Raw genomic sequence first — 21564 nt, 5'->3', positions numbered from 1 at the left:
TTTTATAATCCTTGGCATTATTATCGTCGCAAACTCTGAGTAAAACTTTGCGATTCGACTTTTCCGTACAACTAGAAGCCATAATAACTATTATATTGTTATTCGAGATCCTTAAGAAACCACAAATGACCGCCTTTTATACCGCAACCTTCTTGTAATTACGAGCAGCAAAATTTCTGAATCGGTGTTCTACCTCGAAAAGTTTCCACCAATTTAATTACCCATTTCGCGTATGGAAGAACTGAAAATTGTACAGTTCACCGGCATACCATCAAATTCGTGTCACGCAGAAAGACGGAGGGGCGTTCTCACCACACGTCACTGCGAGAACGGCAGTCGGCTGTGAACTTTTGTGGGTTTAGACGCTCACCTATTCGAGTCGCAGTGGGCAACGTGTGCGGCCGATATTCCGTTAGTTTGTTCTCAGGCTTCGCGTCGGTGTTCGTACAGTAAAAATGGAAATTTTCAAAGCGGGTTTGATTTTCTGTTTGGTTTTCGTTGTCGTGTCGGCCCAGCACGATCACGCTGGCCACGAAGGACACAACCACGAGGATCATATGGTGAGTAGTTAATAGCGGCGGAAGATATGGTTCGACGCGGACGAGAGAAAGTTAGAGGAATGCATCGGCGGCAACATTTGTAACGGTTCCAGCAACCCAGTTGGAGAAATCGATATTTGAGATAATTTGGGATTCTGTATGTGTGCGACACGCGTCCGTGCGCCCACGCTTAATTAGGTTTTCCGTTGGGATGACCGGGATATTATTTGGTCGATCGAAGAAGTGCATAAAGTTAATTTTGCCGGTCGAATTTTTTTCAGTGGCCGTTCATTACTTTTTTAATTATTGAAGTTTTTTTACGAAAACTTATGTATTCATCAGTCGTAAGCGCAATTTTAAAAAAGAAATCATAAATCGATACTGCATACGGTTCGTGCAAGTAGAAAAGTCCATAAACATTGTGTCCGAGTCAAGAACTGTACACCCTTGTAAAATCTTTGTTTATGGTTCGATTTTGATTTTTTTTTGGATGGGACTCTAAAAAATGCAATAAAACCTTGTTTTGCTTATTCAACTTAAAGTTATGACCAACTGAGACTATTTAACAAAAGAGAGTGAAGAGAGAAGTACTATTAGGGATTCAAAAAATAAATAAATTGGCAATGAATTCTTATTCGTTAGTACTTAGAATCCAACTATACCAATTTTTATAATGTTTCAATACAGGGTGTTTGAAATATCGTTTACGCCCCCTTAAGGCTGTAAATTGTTGTAAAATCCTTGATTACGGTTTGATTTTCAATTTTTTTATTTTTTGGTTAGATCTCTCAAAAACTCACTAAAATCTTAAACATCAACCTGAAGTCATAATAATTTTTATATAGGACTACATGAAAACTGAATAAGAATTCGTTGCCAATTTATTTTTTAAAAAATACCTAATAGTGCTTCTCTCTTCTCTCTTGTTAAATAGTCCCAATGACTTGAAGCAATAAGCAAAACAAGGTTTTAATGTATTTTTCAGAGACCTTTCCAACAAAAAAAAATCATTTCACAGGGTTGTACAGTCCTTAAGTGGGACATACTGTATATAGTTTTGTGCTAATTGAATTGAACACCTCTTAAACTTGTTTACTTATTTTTATCTGTTGCATACGCTGTAAAAGTTTTCTCTTTTGTAATTCGAACCACTTAACTCGTTTTCCCAGAAAATTTAACGAGATCTATTTATATTTTGTGAAAATGCTACCGTAAAAATGCCACATTCAAACTTATTGACGATCTAGCAATGTTGGTCGTTAAATGCCCCAAGGTCATTGGTTAAAAACGATATTTTAAATCTTGCGCATGCGCATGTTTATTTATTTATTTATGTAGATAAACTGTTCACAGGATAAACTCAACTACAGAACACGAACATAAATAACAAATTTTTTAAAAAATGCAAGAGGACAGCAAAATGCTCATACAACGTAAAATAAAACGAAAATAATTATATGCTATTCCTTAAAAAATGTTTTAACGTCACATTATATCAAGCTGGAAACTTGCCGAGTTGCACAGATCTGCGGACGTTAGAAAATTTTAAAATATTCGTACGCGGCGTAGAAAGGTAAAAGGTTTGATCTACTCTTGAGGTAGGCCTGGAAACACCAAAGTTCAATTTTGATAAGAGGCCCGGATCAACAACCTGACTTATGAATAATTTTGTACAAGAATACCGCCTATTACGAAGCGAAGTATTGCTTATATCAATTGGGGGATACTTATTATGATGCCTGAAAGACAAGAGTAATTTTCGTCGTACAGATTCTAGCTTTCTTGAGTGGACTTGGTAAAACGGACTCCATATAATGTCACCCTATTCCAATTTAGATCTTACAAATGCGTAGTACAGAGTCTTTAAAGTTTCTAAATCCGTTAAGTCTCGAGGGTTCCGTGCTATAAACCCGTACATTTTATTCGCGGCAGACACAGCGGAGTCAATATGCGGAATGAAAAAGAGTTTAGCGCCAAAAGTGACACCTAGATCAACAAAAGTAGCTGGATATTACTTCTAAGTGAATACCTCATGACATTACACTTGATGGGATTTAACGACAAGTTATTATGGACACACCAGTTTTGGCAGTCCTGAATACTATAAATTTCGCAGGACAACTTTAGATCGTCAGCGTATAACAAGCAATTAGCATCAACACTTTTGACAATGTTATTAATAAAAATATTAAATAGATAGGGGCCTAAATTGCTGCCTTGAGGAACATCGGCGCTGATCTTTTAGACAAGATGAAATCAAATGGATTAGAAGTAATGATAGATAGAAGTGATCATTTAAATTAGAAATAAGTATCCCATGGTCAAGTCTGTCAAACGCCTTCGAAAAATCGGTATAGACACTATCAGTTTGAGATAGCAAGTATAGATTTTCAGCTATAACTTGGGTGATATTTGTCAGATTAGTGATGATAGAATGACCTTTCATGTTGATGTTATACTGTTTTTTAAATGATTGTATAATCTATTGTACAGGAGTGTTTCAAAAACCTTAGAAAAATTGCAAAGTAATGAAATGGAACTAACTCTGCATTCTGCATTCCAGATATCAGGCACAGTGCAAGATTTAAGGCACGTATTTAGTAGAACAGGAAATGGTAGAGTAAGGACGCTCGCACAGTCCTTTAAAAGCCGGAATGCAATCAGTGCCCGACGTCATCTTATTTTTGAATGAAGAACTTGCTTATTATCGCTATTACTTAATGTAAAATTTGAAGAAGAGTTAGCGAAGAAGTCAGAAATCTGCAAAATCATTTAAAATGTTAGTAGGACTATCTAATAATTTATCGTTGTAGACTATCCTGTATGAAATGTTACTTGTTACTATAGTTGCTTCTTAATCAACATAGGGAGGACATGTATAATCTCTAGTTAACCATACATTCTTGCAGCTAGAATAAGGGCTTTTACGATCTTTGACTTGTTAACGGCTGCTGACTTTGCTAGTTCATTCACGAGTTTTAAAATGTAATTGGTGGTATAAAATTGGTGACTCATAATATAAACGCATATTTGGTCATACCTAAGTGTAAGAAACCCAATTTTTTTACTTTTACTGTAACACTTTTACTGAAACGAAGTATAGTCTTCTTAGGTCGTATGTCAAAAACTGACAAGTCTTGATAATTACGAAGTCTATCGAAAATAACGGTACAAACGTCTACTAACACTGTGGATACAAGAAGTATGTCGATACGCCTCTTTCTACTGCTTGGTCTAAAATTCCCCAGGATTGCGTAAAGTGTGAAGTGTGACTTTAAGCTATCAGCCTGTGCACCTAATAGTAAATTAAGAAAAACAAATTTGGCAAACGACACTTTAGTCACTACCACGTGTGGTGCCAAATAAAGGCCGTGTATTGGTATATTAATTGACTCTTATGTAATGGCAATCTATTATGCGTTTGGCGATTATACACTTGTTGTTTATAAGGGTAGAGATGAATACATGAATTGATAGAACCTGTAAATCAGGATTAAAGATAACTATTGACAAAAAAGTACATGGTGTTTAAACAAAAAATAAATAAACCTTCTTCTTGTATCAGCTTCTCCTTTGGAGGTTACTGATCATCATGGCCACCTTCACTTTTGATACTGCTGACCTAAATAATTCAATTGGCGATAGACCAAACCAAGAGATTCTTCAGCGCCCTACACTTCATCTACCTACAATTTTACCTTCCATAATGAGTTTCACCGCCTCATATCTTGTACCGCGTAAAAGTATTTCAAGTTCTTTGCCCATTCTTCCTAACACTTTCTCGTTTGTAGTTCTACTAAAAATAAATAAATAGCTAATGGTAAAATAAAATAAAACACTGTATAGATTCGCGCACATGTTTAAAAATTAAAATAATTTTTTATCCAAATTCTTCTCCGCAATACTCACACTAATAGATGTTATACTTTTGTTACAGTTATATTTCCTTATGCACATAATGAATCTGCACGCCCACCTATGTCGCCTATAGCCAATTAATTCCAATTAATTTCGTATTGACTATACTTGCCTGCTAGCTTGACAGCCTTGTTCTCGTGTCTTTAAATTTGCAACTAATCATTTAAATATGTTTATGTTAGACACCCATGATTTGGGATTTGGGTCGTCCATATTAGTACTCAAAATACGTAAATCAAAAGTTAATTTATGCGATCTCTCTCTCTCTCTCTCTCTCTCTCTCTCTCTCTCTCTCTCTCTCTCTCTCTCTCTCTCTCTTAATTAAATGGATTGCTATAATAATACACAGTGTCCCATCTGGAACTTGAGCGATATATTATGGTTAACTCCTATTGATTGAACATAAAGGCCGTGATGCAACGGAAAATGTTGAAAAATCAATATTTATATATAGTATTTCAATTTAATTTTGATTATAATTGCTTATCGAAAGTGCTAACTTTGTAAACAGACCTTTTTATAGAAAGAAAATGACTTATTTAAAGTTATAAGATATCCAGTATGACAATATTAAAGATATTCTTCGGTTTGCAAATGTCATTTTCAACAGAAAATATTAGATATAACTATTGAATTGAAAAATTAATTAATATGACGTGTTCTCTTTGAAATAAGCAGACAGCCATTTCGACAATGTTTTTGCCGAGATTAGTATAATTAAAATTTTTCAAATTTTTTCTAGTTATAGTTTTACCACGACAGATCGCCAGAGTTGCCGTTGCGACACCTTGTATATCCATATGTATAGTAACGAGTGTTTTTTTTGGCTTGCAGATTGCACACACGCATACCTGCCGAGTTGCGTAACTGCAATTACGTACCGATTAAATAAATCGCTGGAATAAGCAAAAAGATTTACATTGTCGTCAGAGTTCATTAAACCGCAAACAGCATTTCAAATGTTTGTCTTCGGGGTGTCTGATCGCCAAGTGTTAACGTCGTTTTACATGTTGCAAAATTGCACTTCGATGCGCTTAGCCTCGTCTCTAAACAAACTCGTGACTAAAGCGTCGTTTAGAAAACTTGTTGCATAATTGGTGTGCCATATGGCTATTAAAGATATGGTGGCTATGCCGAACTTATAATAAAGGAACTTATGAAAATAAAATTGAGAAGATCCACTCAACATGCGCGAATTAACTAACACCCAACAACATGGTTGCCGTTTTTTTTTAAATAATTTTATTTTCAAATTATAAGTTTACAAGATTCTCAGGGTGCATGGTAACATAACTCCCCCCGAGAGTTAACTACACCTGGTAGTTCAGTTGTCGGATTTTCTTCTACCATCTTCTTCTTTCGAAAACGTCCTCTGGTGACCAAATACTTGTAGGCTACATAAACAGAGGCTATAACTAAAACAACATATACAAAAATATCCCATATAGTAGGTGTGGAAGCATAATTAGGAAATGGATCGGGATCATTTCCCATCGTCGTATTTTCAATCGGATGCAACTCGTCAAACTTTCTTGTAGGTGGGGACTTAAGTGAAGGACAGGAATATTTGGAGGCGTATAATCGAAATCGAAAAATCATAGTTTGGGTTTTTGGTAATTTCTTTCTTATTGTTGGCAAGGTTAGCAAGTAACTCCCTTCTAACTGCTGATGCTCTTCTTGGCCTTCACAGTTCACAGCAGGAAGTAGGCTTTGAACATTGATAATTCCGTTAACAACATCCATAATAAAATACATATTTTCTCGATATGTCGTTTTTTGGCCAATAAGACTAACCTGATTTAATTTCGTATTAAAGTTTTAGTTGCATCAGTGGTTTCATGACAATCTATATAAGAACATAACAAATTTAAAATGTGTAATATACCTATCATAAAACTGAGATGGTTTTTCGTTGGAAATTTGCTTCATCATAACTAACTCTTGGTTCAAAAAATCTTAGTCTGTTTGATCGGCAAAATTACCTCTAACGGTGTCTTTTAACTGGTCCCATGTGTCAATATTTAGAATATTTACAGTAAGTTTACCGACTAAAGAGTTTAGTAAATAAGTATTTTGAAAGTTATTCAGGTTAGCGATATCGTGAAAATGATCGATTAATGATTCACATGTTGGTAAATAACGATTCAAATCATTGGCGTTACCGTCAAAATTTGGTACACATTTTAAATATTCTGGTTTACAATGAGCAATTTTATTGTTGTGAAAAAAGTTATTAATTGAATGGTTAGTTTGATTTGTAAAGAATGTTTCTAGATTTCTGGTCAGTTGTTTAAATAGATTTTTTAAACACAAATTGTCTAATTCGAAAATTATGGCGTCTACACTTGTCATTAAATTACACTTACATTATAGGTCAACTTTGGTCATGCTTTTTTATAAGGATTCGACTTCTGGAGGCGATCTGGTTCCTGTCAAATGTCTGGTCCTTGCGAAAATAGGCGATGCTCGTCCCATCCTCCGTTGATTGACTAGCTAATTGTAATCCACAGATCTTCGATAGATTAGAAAATTTTCGATGTTTGGAAAAACTCCACACCGCATCATACAGATACACTAGTATCACGACATTTCTTTTTTTGGTTAATTCGATTGAAACGAAACGAACCGAATAAGTTCGATACGTATGGATTCCCGAAAATCCGTTCCGACTGCGCCAATTAACTAACCAGACCGTGGTTCCCGATTTTTAAAAAATAACTTTATTTTCGAATTGCAAGATAACAACAGAAATGTTTTCAACTGACTTCCCGCTGCGCAACTTTACCATCATTGTATGTTGCGAGTCATACTCAGCAGGTTCTCAGGGTGTATGGTAACATAACTCGCGTACCCGAGATTCAGAATCTCGTTTTTAACCAATAACACCCGTAATAGCTGCATTCAAAAATCAAGTAATCCCGATGAAAATGTATATAACTAAAAGTAACTTATTTTGCAGAAATGTTCGGAATGTTTTTGCCACAACAAAAATGAAAATATCAATGGCACATACTGCTAGTATTCTGTGACAATAGCAAATACTTGGCTCGATGTTGCCAATAATACCCGGGTTTCAGAAATTGATATTGTGTTTTAAAAAAAAGTCCATTTTCGAGAAAAATTACGGCTATGCCGCATTTCAGTCAGTGGGGGGTGACGCATGCACGAACCCTCATTCCCAACTAATGTTGTGTCAATCATTCATTTTACGAGGGACGAATCAATCAGTAACTGATTTTGAAAAGGACCGAATCATTTCAATACTTTTTGATGTCAACAGAAGCGGAATTACTCACTGAATCCGAACAGTCCGGACAAACGATTCAGATTATCTATATGTTATGTTTTTTGTCCTAGTTAGTATAATATTTTTTTAATATACATTAATTTGTTTAAATGAAATACCTACTCAATACTATAGAATAATTATAACAATACTCCCGTTCCCCTTTTCCATGGCCTGTCTCAGTCATGCATTTAATTCTTAAACCATTCAAATGAATTGTATTCCGGCGAATTCGATTTGTTTTGGTAGGGTCGTTCTGTATTCCGTCACTTCAGGCCGGTCAGGGCGGCAGCGAGAGCGAACAAGGTGATCGAATCGTTACGAACAAGCGGGATTCGGTAGTTCGATCCTATGAAATGAAGTGACTATTCCCAACTGTATGAGAATATCATAGCCACCTGACATCTAATTATAATAACTATAATTTTAATAATATAAATATCAATAATATAGTTGGAATGATTTGTAATGGGAAAGATTTTGAAAAAGAGGGGACGAACATGGGTAGAAGCTTAAAACTTGGCACTAAATAGAAAACACTGGAGACTTTTTATCGCTAGCTAAATTGCATGCAGAAATGTCACCCTTGCACCCTACGGGTAGAAAGGGACTAGGTTATAGATAGACGATTTGTAATGGCATAGTCGGCAATAAAATGCCAGACAGAATAATAGAAAGGCATTAAATGTAGGAGAGACAGTCTTAAAACTTGATGACCAATTTCAACAATTATTTCGTCTGTAGCGTACGGCAAGGTTGTTTTGTAATTTTTGACAATTTTTTACAACTCACATTTTAGACCATTTTCTGGATAATTAATCGGCTTACTGGGCAGCCAATTGATAATTGCTTCTTTTCTTGTCGATACATTTGGTACACTGCCACTAAGCCTAGAATTATATCGTACATTGTCAATAATAATTATAGACGGCCTTTCGAGTTTCTGCAACAGTTTTTTGAAAATGTGATCCTGCTTTGTAGTGAAAGCTACTATAATATCCCTTAATTGGTGCTATCTCTGTCGAGTGTACGACGTCAGGCGTAGATAAAGGTAGCACGTCAATGGAGTTCTGCCATTCTTCGAAGGAAAGAGCTTTTAAGAGGATTAAATTTTTAATACCGTATAAGCAAGAAAAAGCAAGTCCTAACGTTCAATTTTGTTTTGTTTGTACTGATGAGACATGAATATTTAAAAATCGTATAATTGATCTTGGCAAGATATTAACATAAAAACCAATAAAGTTCCTGCGAACGGTATCTAAAATTTCTGTGGGAAACTTAAATTATAAATGTCACTTTACTTACCGTAGCTTACAGCACGTAGTATTTAAATTATCTGATATATAGAATAACATTTTTCTGTGTATTAGTTTTTGGATACATTTTTGCAAAACAACACCAATATATTCACTAACATGATCGTCAGAATTAACAAACGTCAAAATTCAAGTCGTGCGGTGAAATCTCCGAAAACATCCGATTGCTCCCGAATCCGTGCGATAAAATCGCGGAAATGTCCGAAGTGGCTCGGATTGCGTGGGACAAGAAACTCACGTGGTGTGTAATTAGGTATTTTGCAGACGGGAGTAGAAAAAATACTATGCCATCGCAAATCGTACCGACCATATGTATATTAATACCTAATAATATAGCAATGGCAAATGGTACAAAGCTAGATGAAAAAACAGGTTATATCGAATTAATTCTCGATTGAATTGAATGTCTAAACAATTTTTACCGATTATGGCCGTAATTTGAATTAAAATGTGTAATGATGTTGAAACTGACTTGCAATATAGTACTACCGTCGCAAATGAAAAAAACTAAACGAAACTAATGTAATAAATCTTTATTGTAGACTTCATTGTACAAAAGTCAACTGTTAGTTTCAATATAGACACTGATCGCGTTGCACATAGCCATTCTGTTAAAGAAGTTGGAACCATACATATTTTTTTAATCTTTCTCTTTTACTTCCTCTCTCTCTCACACACACACACATGCCTTTTCTCAGCACCAGCGCCATGACAATCGCGTACAAAGTAAGATTTTTTTAATTGCGCTGTAATCGCATATAATATTTCTATTGCAAATATTGAAATTATCTATAATATACGGTAAGTACACGTAACTTATTGTCTTTAGCCAACGGATATGGGAATATGATTACCTGAGAATTTTTTTTTGCCTTTCATATTTTCTATTTTACCATTCGGTGTTTGCGAGTCGCGTGACGTGAATAAAATTATTTTCTTAAACTGGTCAGTGGCGGCGGCGCGTTAAGTAGGTACTAACTAACTAACCACGAATCTATGCAACCTTTAGCTATTTACAATGATTGAAAAACAGGCATCGTCCTCTAAGATAAAAAAAAATTGAAAACTTTACACACCCACACACAATTTTGATTGAAATTTTAAACTTTGAACTTGAGGGTAAAAATTGAAACTTTCTAAAAGGTTATTTTGAAACTCGAGTTATTCTGAAACGTAAGCCGTGCATTCCATTTTTTAAATAAGGTTTCTAAAGATATACATATACAATATGCATTTAGGAACTCCAGGACAGAAGCGAACTTGTCAACTCTGTCTATGCCGATAATACAAGAACTTATGGAGCAACTATGAAAAAAAATGATAATATTCATGCGACATGCGCATGCACAAACTTTTCGACAGATCGTCAATAAGTTTGGATGTGTCATTTTTAAGGTATCATCTTCACAAAATATGGCTAGATTTCTTTAAATTCTCTGGGAAAACGAGTTAAGTTTATGGAAATTGCTGTTCTCAAATGATCTTTTAAAATATATTCAAATATTTTAGATAATGTCTATAATTTTTCTTGTCTTCCGGTTTACCTTTGTTTTCGAACTAACTATGTTTGGTTAGTTACTCTTTACTGCTATCTAGTTAAAGATTTTCTCGAGAACAGTGTTGTGCGACACCTTGAAATTTTAATATACATCAGAAATAATAACGAAATAGAATTTAGTTCTGGTACTTTATACTGGCGGGAGTTTTTTCACAATTTCTTGTGCCATATTTCGAAAATATTTATTAAAGATCTGTTATTAGTTATTACCGTAAAAATTGACCAAGATTTATCTCCAAAATTGCCTTAAATTACCTATATTTATACTAATAATCGGTAATTACCGCTCATATCCCTCCAAAATTTGTACGAATTCATAAGGATCCGCATGTTTTTAGCCAATATGTTAGGAAACTTGGTTTGTAAACATACCTTTACATTATTAGGACTATTAGTGTTGAAAAGGTTTTTGCCGCCTGGTACCAAAAAAAACTACGAAAAATAACCACTTCCGGTATTAATTTCCGATCGGGTACCTCGTATATTTCAACTTCAATTTTTAAAAATCGACACCTTTAACATACCAAAAAGTGGAACCGGAGAAGGTCAAGTGACGGCAATGTTTTGCGTCGGATCGTGGAAAAATTATCATAGAAACGAAGCACTCAGAAGCCGTCCCCTCTCCAAGACGTGCAGCAAACCGGCTCTGTTATTCACCGCAAAAGGAAATGTTTTTTTTTATGACATCGGGTTTTTAAAAATAACCGCTACCTCCTTGTTTAAAACAATCGCACAATGTTTTCTCACACGCTTTTTACTGTAAGGTTCTTAAATGTTGTGTGAAATTTGGCCAGTTTTTGAAAAGGTACTTTCCTGGGGACTTTCTTTGATTCCCACCAGGGATATGACAGCATTTACAATTCTTCTGCTTGCTTGACAACATTTCGTCAATGATCCTGTGGACTTCTTCTTCTTAATTGAAAGTTTCAGTTGTCAGGATGATTGGCGAAACGTCAGCAAGTTCGATTTATTAACAACCGACGCAGGATGAGCTCAGAAGAATTGTAAATAGTATTACAGTAATGCCGTGTGGAAATTTCTTCGAAAAATTAACTTTTAATGCAGCATATGGCTTCTGGGTTGGTTATGATATTAGATGGTGTTGTATCTTTGAAATTAAGATCTCATTATCTTAAGTTGATTCAGCTTCCTTCTTTCTCGTCAAAAGTTACACAGAAGACGTCTTATCAAAAAAAAATTAAAATATTCAATACGATCGAAATACGATCAAGCCTGTTATCAAAAAATTTCTTGCTTGCTTTTAAAAATCGATATAGTAATATTTGTAATAAATCGGAAAATACTTCTAAAAGGAGATTTTTTGAAATAAAATATCCTGTAGCTTTGTTACTTATATAAGACCGTCATAGGTGTTAAAACTGATAAAACGGAATTCTTGTAACCGAATCTTTATTACTAAAACGTGCACCACCACCACAGTTCTATCTTTCTTCTGTTGTTCCTCTTAGTTTCTGGTCAAAACAAAAGACAGACCACAACCAAAAGGCACAGAATACAAAATAGACATTGCTAACTTAACTCTAAGATATAAAATCATAATTTAACAATAGGGTTTATTTGTTTATGGAGCCAATATAGGTTGTTTTTTTAATAAGGTGCCGATAATTGACATTGTCCTTCCTCAATTAATTTCGAGAAAAAAATTAATTGAGTTTAATTAAGCATCTCTCCACAAGGGGCAAAGGACAAGTTAAAGTTCTGAGAAAACATTTCTTTTTTCTTTCTGTCATAATTTTAATATTACTTAACTTTTTTTTATCAGCACACATCTTTATAGGTAAGGATGCGCAATATTTTATAAAAATTTTACCAGTGACATACGTATCGTCAAAAAAATATAAATTCGAAGTTTCCATACAATTTGATTCAATTTTACGTAGGTTTGAAATTTCGATTGTACCGACATTTGACACTTTCAAATAATAATTCAAATGACATGCGTCCTTCAATCAACTGTGATGTATTGAAAGGGAGCATATGAATGACTGAAAATAACCAAGCGTCTATTGTGAGGTGATTTCAAGCTAGTGACTTGTATTTGTAAGGTATGGTCTGTTCGTAGATATAAGAAAGTGACCAATTGCTTTTGAATGGGATTATCCAAGGCTAGCCATTAACATACAATACAACAAGACTATTTCCTAAAGTTTCGGAATTTAGATTTAGATAAAATTGTGGTCCATAATAGAAAATAATTTTATACTTACCTGTGTTTAATATTCTTTGGTTTGGTATACTACTTGGTTTAAGTTTATTGGTAATCATTCTTATTTCGTGAGTAATACAGTGAGTAATAGAGTGTTGTAGAAATGTCCTCAAACTTATAGAAACCGAAGTTTTTAACATCCCTCCACAAAGTTGGGCCAATTCTGTTAAACATATAGAAAAAGCAGAACAATCGTATATCCATATTGCAAATAATATAGAACAAGTAATAATTAGAACAGGCGATGATGGCGATAGAGATACTGATATATTATGTGAATAATTTTAAGTAATTTAAGTAGGTAATAAAAATAATTCGTAATTTTAATTTAGATTTAAACATAAATACATACATAAATAAATATTGTTTAGTATCTTTCCTAACAAAACCAAAAATAATTAAATTCTAAGCAAAGTACGGACCTGTTCGGCCATATTTCATTCTTACAGCTTGCCCGGGTCTTTCCTTAATTCGAATCAGTTAGTCACTTTCTTATATCTATGAACAGACTTTACTCGGCCCTATCTCGATAAGTTATTGTCGTAAACAAGTGGGGTTAAAAAACTGACTAAAGCGGTCTAGAGAAAGTGCTGGAAATTATTTTTAAATTTCTATAATGGTCGCCAGGGTGCTTAGTCACTATAATAAGGGTCTAGCACTCTGGTGAAAACCGAGTTTCAATATCTCTTTCCTAACTTATAATAACAAAAAAGTAAATACATATGGCCATCTTTGAGAATATTTTCTTGCTTGAGAAAGGCCCTTTTTAACGACTCCAAGTTTGGCAACAAAATGTTCGGACACTTCCCACCACCTTCTGTTAAGAGGTGGAGCAAAGTGCCCTTCTCCCAAAGTGTTACAAAATATATCGACCAGACTCGAATGGTTTCAAAGGAAACCCTATTATTTAAACAAGAAAATAAGGGCCCATGTCGCCGCGTCCACTGTTTAAAATTTGGGAAATGTTACATGTATAAGTCGTTTAAATAAAGGCAGACTGTATTTTTTAGTAAAAGTAGAATAAAACTGACAATTCAGTAATTGTTACTGGTATTATACGCATCATTGGGCTGTCCCAATCGTGAATGTGATTGTTACGCTGCTCCAGCAGATATCCCATTTCCGGCTTTGGAAGTTATGACAAAAAATTTAAAAAAAAACTAGAGGATGGTATTTCTAATTATTAATTAATTTTTTTTTGAGAGTGCAACAGCACCTACTTAAATGGTTTCTTGCAGCGGAGGTAATTTAACCCATTCTTTGGTTCCATTTATTTATTGTAATTTTTGCTATCTATTGGGTGAGTAAATAAATAATAATTATTGTTATTTATATATTATTTTGCACTTTTTTTTGAAAATTTATTTATTTGTTTTTTTAAAACTTTAGGCTATTTTAGTTTCATATATGAATTTCCATAAATAATATTTTTGCGCTTACTGTTTTGAAGTATCTATACATTGTTATGGCTTCTTGCAACAGCCAGTGAGGCACTTCCAAAATGCAAATGAAGGGATTTTTTACTTAAAACTGAAACCGCAGCGGTCAGCACCTTTCAAAACCCCGGTCTGCAAAATTTGATGAAAGACAGGGTGTTGCTGACTGTTGCTTTTAACAAGAAAAAAAACTTTACTTATTTCTAGACGGACAAAAGACAAAAGAATGTATTATAGTCTGTTTCAGAAAGGTGTGTAGAGTAATAAAACCCCACTTTCATTTTTCATTCTTTTCATCGAGCGCATGTAGTTCTACCTGTGTTTGGGTCAATTTATGGATTTTGCTGACACTGAAAATGGTGTGCTAAATGCGTCCCGGTAGGATACTGCTTAAAGAGAATGATTTTTTTTTGATAGAATAAAAATTAATTTATTTAATATTACACAAAAAATGCTTTATACAGAGGAACTGTTGGCGGTATAATTAACGGGTTGATAGTCAAGATTGCACATTTCCTGCTCTTCTTTAATGACTGCTGGACTCCTTTTCGCCACTTCTCTGGTGTGAAGTAGCTTAAGGTCTTATTTCATTTTTAATGTCGTGTCGTATCTTGGTACAAATCCTTTCACTTACACCCATAAGTTCCATATAATTTGCGCAGCCCAGTTGCGCCATGTTTTTCTGCTATATCTCCCACGGCGTATTTCCCAAAATGATCAAATTTCCTGATTCCATATTTCATAATTTCATCAAAATAGTCTTCAAAAACATACAAATTCAGGTATCTACTCGTTGTAATCTTTCTAAATGTGTATTAAAAAAGATAAAATGCGTTAAAGTTGCAAATTAAAATGAAATATTAGTGGATATTTTAGAAACTGCTGTAATCCGCCGTTTTTGGCGCCGAAAAAAAATTGAAGCTTTCTCATCAGCACTGGAAATGTACTACTACATGATGGTATTTTTAGATTTTATATCTGATGTTTTCTTGGACGTTGGTTGAAACCTTCATCAACTTTATTTTTTTATATGTTTCCAGTTGTTTTTAGATAATTTTTTTTTTAATTAGGTGCTGCCAACAAATGCTTGGACGTAGATACCCGTTAACGAGTCTGCCACAAATTATTTAATATCTCGATAAAATAGCAATCGTCGTTGTTGTTACCCTGTTTATCGAGTTGATTTTAGAGTAATTGTCGTTATCGTTATTGTTGTCGCTATTATTGAAGAAGCAACTAACTAAAATAATGTTTTGCGAGCAATTGAGATATCAATTTTTCAAAGAAACTTCCACGGGCTACTGTAATGCTTTTTACAAAACTTCTGGATTCTTCCTGCGTTGGTTTTTGCTTAGTCGCAATTGAATTGAATTGAATTACAACTATCTCAGCCCGAGTCACTGAAAACAGAATATTTCCATATTAAAGATATTAAACGTTCATATATATATATATATATATATATATATATATATATATATATATATATATATATATATATATATATATATATATATATATATATATATATATATATATATATATATATATATATATATATATATATATCAACTAGGCAAATCGATATATTTGGCGTAAAAAATAGATATCGCCCTTATAAATTTAGGATTTGAAAAGGTCTTAAACCAGGAGATTTCGAACGGCGTCGGTATGAGTGATATAGTCTGTCCCAATCTTCATCGTGCTGGCTTTTGCCCGCAATTTTGTAGGTGCTGTATTGAATATTTTTTAAGATATTGTTTAGAAACCAATTTTTAAAAAGTTCGCCAAATATTCTTTGGAGACAACAGCAAGCAGTTTGGGGTAAATCCGTCTTCAGGTGCTTTCGTCTGACAGTTTTGAGTGCACTCAACTAATCCTTTGGATACAGTGTCGTAAATTATGGATCCGTTGTCTAATCCATATCTTTTAATTTCTTGAAGGTAATTGAAGTTCCAAGTGCGTACTCTGTATGATTTCATTACTACTTGCCTTTTGTCTATCCCATGTTATAAACATTTTCTTCTAGCTTCTTTTTCAGTTTATCCAAGGGAGGAACAGCTTCGCTTTGACAAAGACGATATATTTTCCTTCTTTTAAGGTCGCGATCACTATTGTCTATACTTTGAGTTTGAAAATCACTTCAATTCTCCAGTATTAATAATATCCCTTATCGATGATACTGCCGTTTTTGTAAGTAGACAATTCTTGTTACTTGGCAGCGATACTCATATCTCGGAAATGGTGCGTCGTACAGCGTCGCCGTTGGTACACATGAAATCAGCGTCGAAAAAAAAGTTTTTATTTTTTTGTCTGTTTGTCCGTTTCTCTGTTCTCTGTTTTCTGCTTCTGTGTAGACAGGATGTTAATTGGCTGTTTATTGGCACACCGCCTTCAAATTTAGCTCTTTTTAAGCAGTTCTTGAGACACATTAGCCAATAAAAAATGGCCTTGATAGGACCCCAGCGACCATTTTATTTTTTCGATTTTCGGCTGTTTTTTGGGCATTCCTACGAAACACGATAAGTGTCTGAAATTTGAAGCTATCTACTTCAAATCTGGCATTTAAACAGTGTTTGGTTCTCTTACGGAACCTGTTGAAATTGGGGGGGTTGGGGGGTCGGGAAGTCTTTTAAAAAAATAAAAAATCGCGTTTGCAAGGGTCTAACAAAAAAATCGTTTCTCGAAAACCGTTTAGGCAACCGAAAAAATTCTTGGACGAAAAGACGCACAACATTTGGCTTGGTAAACTTCTATTCTTGATCATTTTTCAAGAATGTACAGGGTGCGCCGCATATTTAACAAAACTACAAAATTCGCTAGAACTAAAAGACTGTGTTTCAGATGTTAGTTTCTTTTACAGGACGATATAGCCCGTATATACAGCTAAAACTTTTCTATTTAAGGATTTCACCTCTTGTACAGGGTGTTCGGGATATTCTGTTCAATAATGGAAAACGTCATAGGTGACTCAAATATGTACCTGTCGACTTCAAATTTGGCAAGGAAGTAGACGTCCGTACCCACATTTAAACAGTAGAAATTGAGGGCAATCAAATGACACTACTATTCAACCGATCTGCAAAATCGGCAGATTATATACAGAGTTTTCCAGTTATGGACAAAAATCTAATGACCCGTGAAAATTGTACATTTCGGGAATAAATTTTTAACAATAAATCAAAATTCGTAAAAAATATGGCTAATCGACGAAATGTGAAAGTATAAAAACAGGGGAACAAGAAACCGCGAAACGCCTTCTTTTTAAAATAAAAAGCTGCTTCGCGCTAAGCGCTAACTTGCCCCGGCCAGGTACGATTTTGCGAAAGCAATCTTGTTACTTTCGAAAAATCGATAAAATCGAATTTTTCGAAAGTATATGCGCCTGGCAACGAAACTTATATCTCGGCAACGAAAAAAATGTTTTTTTTCTGTTCTCCGTTCTCCATTTCTCTGTAATTGGCTATATCTTTTGAACGGTTTGCTACACGGCTTTCAAATTTGGCTCCTTTTAGGCTGTGGACGAGCTACACAAACCAGTAAAAAATTAATTCCGCTCAAACCACGGCGTCCATCTTTTTTTTTTAGATTTTCATCTGTTTTTTGGACTTTGCTATGAAACACGATAAGTGTCCAAAATTTGAAGCCATCCACTTGAAATTCTACACATAAATAAAATTTAGCTCCGTAACGAAGTCCATTGAAACTGGGGTGGCTGGGGGGTCGAGAAGTATTTTTAAAATGCGATGCGCAAGATCCGGACCAAGAACCTTTATTATTGATGATTTTTCAAAAATGTACAGGGTGCGTCGGTAATTTGCAAAAAACTGAAAAATGGTCTCCCTTTGTAATGATAATTGACCATAACAAGAAGGCTGTGCCAGCTTTTTTTACATAGCTGTACAGCTAAAACTTTTGTAGTTAAAGTTTTCACATACTGTACAGGGTGTTCGGGATATCCCGTGCTATATTCAAAAACGTGATAAGTGACCCATTGATGACGATTTTAAATTTGGCAAGGAAGTAAAAGTCCCTACCCACATCTAAACAATAGAATTTGAGCGTAATCAAGTATCACCAAATATTTTTTAAAACATATTGAAAAATTTTCTTTGAATATTTTGGCTTCCAGAAAAACTTGATTTTCTCAAAAACTGTTCAATCGATCGGCAAAATTTTAAAACCAAGAAATGCGGGAGATCCGGGCTATGACTTTTATTTCAAACATTTTTTCGATTATATACAGGGTTTTTCAAATATGGACAAAAATCTAAAAGATCATGAAAATCGTTCTTTTCGCTATTAAATTATTAGCCGTAAACCAAAATTCGTGAAAAATATGCCCAAATGGTTTAAGCAGTGTAAGTCATATCGAGAGCTACAATTTTTGTATTTACGATTTTCGTTTATCACATACGCTTTTCGAGATATTTAAAAAATCCATATGAAAATCACTATTCAGGGGTCTCAGTCAAGACGCCGCGATGACGTCATTGATTATTACTTTTATTAGTATTTTCTTGAAAACCACTTACTCTATTGGAAAAAATCATACACCAGGAAACGTGGAAATCCATGGCTATCACCCCTATTTTGAACATTGTTTGAATTATGTACAGGGTGTGTCGATTATTGGCAAAAAATCTAAAAGTTCCTTAAAATTTCTGTTTTTGTGGGCGATAAATAAAAAACTTTTAAAGATGTGATAATTTCATATAAACAGTATCGTAAACTGTGTCGAGAGAGAGTTTAAGGTTTCGTCTATAATACAAGGGGCATGAGATATTTGAAAAAATATAATTTTAAATTGCAATTACCAGTACAAATTTTAATATTTACCGAAGTTTGCCGTAACTTTGAAGTTCGACGAACACTTTATACAGTGTGTATTAACAATAAAATGACATCGATTTTGCGAAAGTTCCATAGTGGTCCGCAGGAGCACGATAGAAAAACAATGCGTCCTACTAGGACAAACACCTTCTTTTTAAAATAAAAAGCTGATTCTCGCTACTTGCGACGAACTTGCCCCGCCCAGCGACGATTTTTCGAAATCAATCTTGTTTAATAAGTTCTTTACTGGTTAACGTTTTATACACATTTTTCACAACCTGTTTTGCATCAGGCGGCAAATGATTTCAACAACTCTTTCGAAACGCACAGTATAAACAATTATTCATTCAACTCTGCCACAAATGGCCAACACTCAAGAAATATATTGGAAAGAAATATACCCGGCCCACCCCTGCCTTGGCAAGTAAGAATGACTTTCTGGGCATAACAATAGGTAATAACAAAGTTTTATTGGGGAGGGTCCGTCGAAAACCAACACGATAAAGATTAAGACAAGCTATACACACGCGCGTGTGAAGAAAATTTAAATTTGCCTTCGAAAATAATATAATATGATCCGACGAAAGTATGCTCAACAAAATTCGCGTGTTAAGCAAATATCATGACATCAGAACGTTTTGGGTTTAATATGCGGTGGGTAATTTTAGGAACTAAAATACTGGATCCATTTATTTACCATAATTCATTAATCGTACAATGATACCTTCATTTATTGCAAAATGAAGACTGTTTAGATAATTTATTGATATTTCGCACAGCAATATTTGTTCGTTTCAACAAGACGGTGCTCCCCGACATATTCTGGGCAAGCGACGAGTAAGGCGAATACGGCGAATGTTGTCTTCCAAATGGTCAAGCGTTTGTGGCTTATCCGCATAGCCCCACAGAAAGTAGTAATCACCAAACTTGTCTTTCAATAAATCCATTGTGGCCCGAGCTGTGTGACATATTGCGCCGTCTTGTTGAAACCACATCTCCTGGACGTCATGGTTATTCAATTCAGGAATGAAAGAGTAAGTAATCATAGCGTTCTGGCCATCATCGTTTTTGAAGAAGTACCGACCGATGATTCCACCAGCCCATAAAGCGCACCAGTCGTTTTGGGCCCATTCGACGAATCTACGCCTTACTTGATGATCGTTTGACTTCAATTCTTGCACGATTTTTAAGCACGTAAACCAAGATCCTTCCGCAAAATCTTCCATAAAGTGGATGGACACAGATTCAATTCCTGTGCTCGATGGCGGATGGACTCATTCGGGTCTTCCTCAATGCTACGCTCTACAGCAGGAATAGCTTCTTCTGTACGCACTGTACGGCGTCTCTGGGGATGCGAGTTATCAATAAGAGTAAACGTGGTGCGCAAACGTTCCATGGTTAATCGAATTAATTGCTCTGATGAACGATTTTGTCGACGATAAAATGGACGTAGTGCGCGATACGTATTCCGCACAGAACCATTATTTTCGAAATAAAATTGCACTATTTGCAAGCGCTGTTCAGGCGTGAGTCTATTCATGATGAATTGCCAAACCAAACTGAGAATAAATCACTTGACAGCTGTTAAATCGGTCGCCATCTTGAACAGTAATGCCAACTTAAAGTTCTATACATCGAAAATAATAACCCTATAGATTGGTTCGTTTGGTTAGCGCGAAATCCGGACTGAACTCCTCTGTTGTTCATGTGGGGTTGTGTTAAAAAAAGAGTTTGCCAATATTCTTTTGAATCTGAAGAGCAGTTACGGGAATAAGTAAGGAATAAAGTAAAGAGACGTTGCGTGATGTTTTAAATTCTACAATTAGAGGATCACACTTACGTTTAGAAAAATAACAAACTGCTTTGAATTAAATAAAAAGTGTCCATTATTCGCCTGCTTAAAAATGCCCCTAAAAATGGAAAAATTGCAATTTTCTTTTTAATTAAACTAAGGCATTCCATGTGATACATCGTTGAATTTGTAATAAAAATTGAAATCGTATACAGGGTGTACATTTTTTAACGTCGGGTATAAAATCTGAAAATATCATCATGTAGTACCTTAAAAGTGCCAATGAGAAAGTGTTAGTTTTTTCATATCTCTCAGAAAAAACTAAAATCGATATTGTCAAATTCCAGTTTTTTCCAAATATCTCAGCAAGCCATGAATATTTTTCAAGTTTCTAATCGGCATGTAATTAAGCTCCAAAGAACACAACTTTTTCCTCATTTAACCTAAACTGTATCTTCAACAGATACTGAGATGTTTAGAATCCTTATCTTGGTCACACTGTATAGTCACTACAGGAAACAGCACGTCTATGAAATGAATGCTGAAAATATCATTTTGGTCACAATTATTTGCAGTGTCTGCAAAATGAAAGGTGCTTACATTGCATTTTTCTTGATTTGGCTGTACCAACTCCCAGGAAAATGACAAATAAGCCCTAG

General features: G+C 34.7%; 1 protein-coding gene across 1 annotated transcript in view; it reads left to right on the top strand.

Annotated features, from left to right (window-relative positions):
* Positions 1 to 277: 277 nt before the first annotated feature.
* LOC132706380 (GILT-like protein 1) overlaps positions 278 to 21564 on the top strand; it is a 34455-nt gene continuing 13168 nt past the window's right edge. The window contains exon 1 of the mRNA XM_060677690.1: positions 278 to 560. Coding sequence (XP_060533673.1) covers positions 456 to 560 — 105 coding nt within the window. The 5' untranslated portion in view covers positions 278 to 455. The remainder of the gene's footprint in view (positions 561 to 21564) is intronic.

Source organism: Cylas formicarius, unplaced genomic scaffold, assembly GCF_029955315.1.
Source record: "Cylas formicarius isolate icCylForm1 unplaced genomic scaffold, icCylForm1.1 PGA_scaffold_8__14_contigs__length_24414737, whole genome shotgun sequence".
NCBI classification, from domain to species: domain Eukaryota; kingdom Metazoa; phylum Arthropoda; class Insecta; order Coleoptera; family Brentidae; genus Cylas; species Cylas formicarius.
This window is presented reverse-complemented; position numbering and strand designations above follow the sequence as displayed.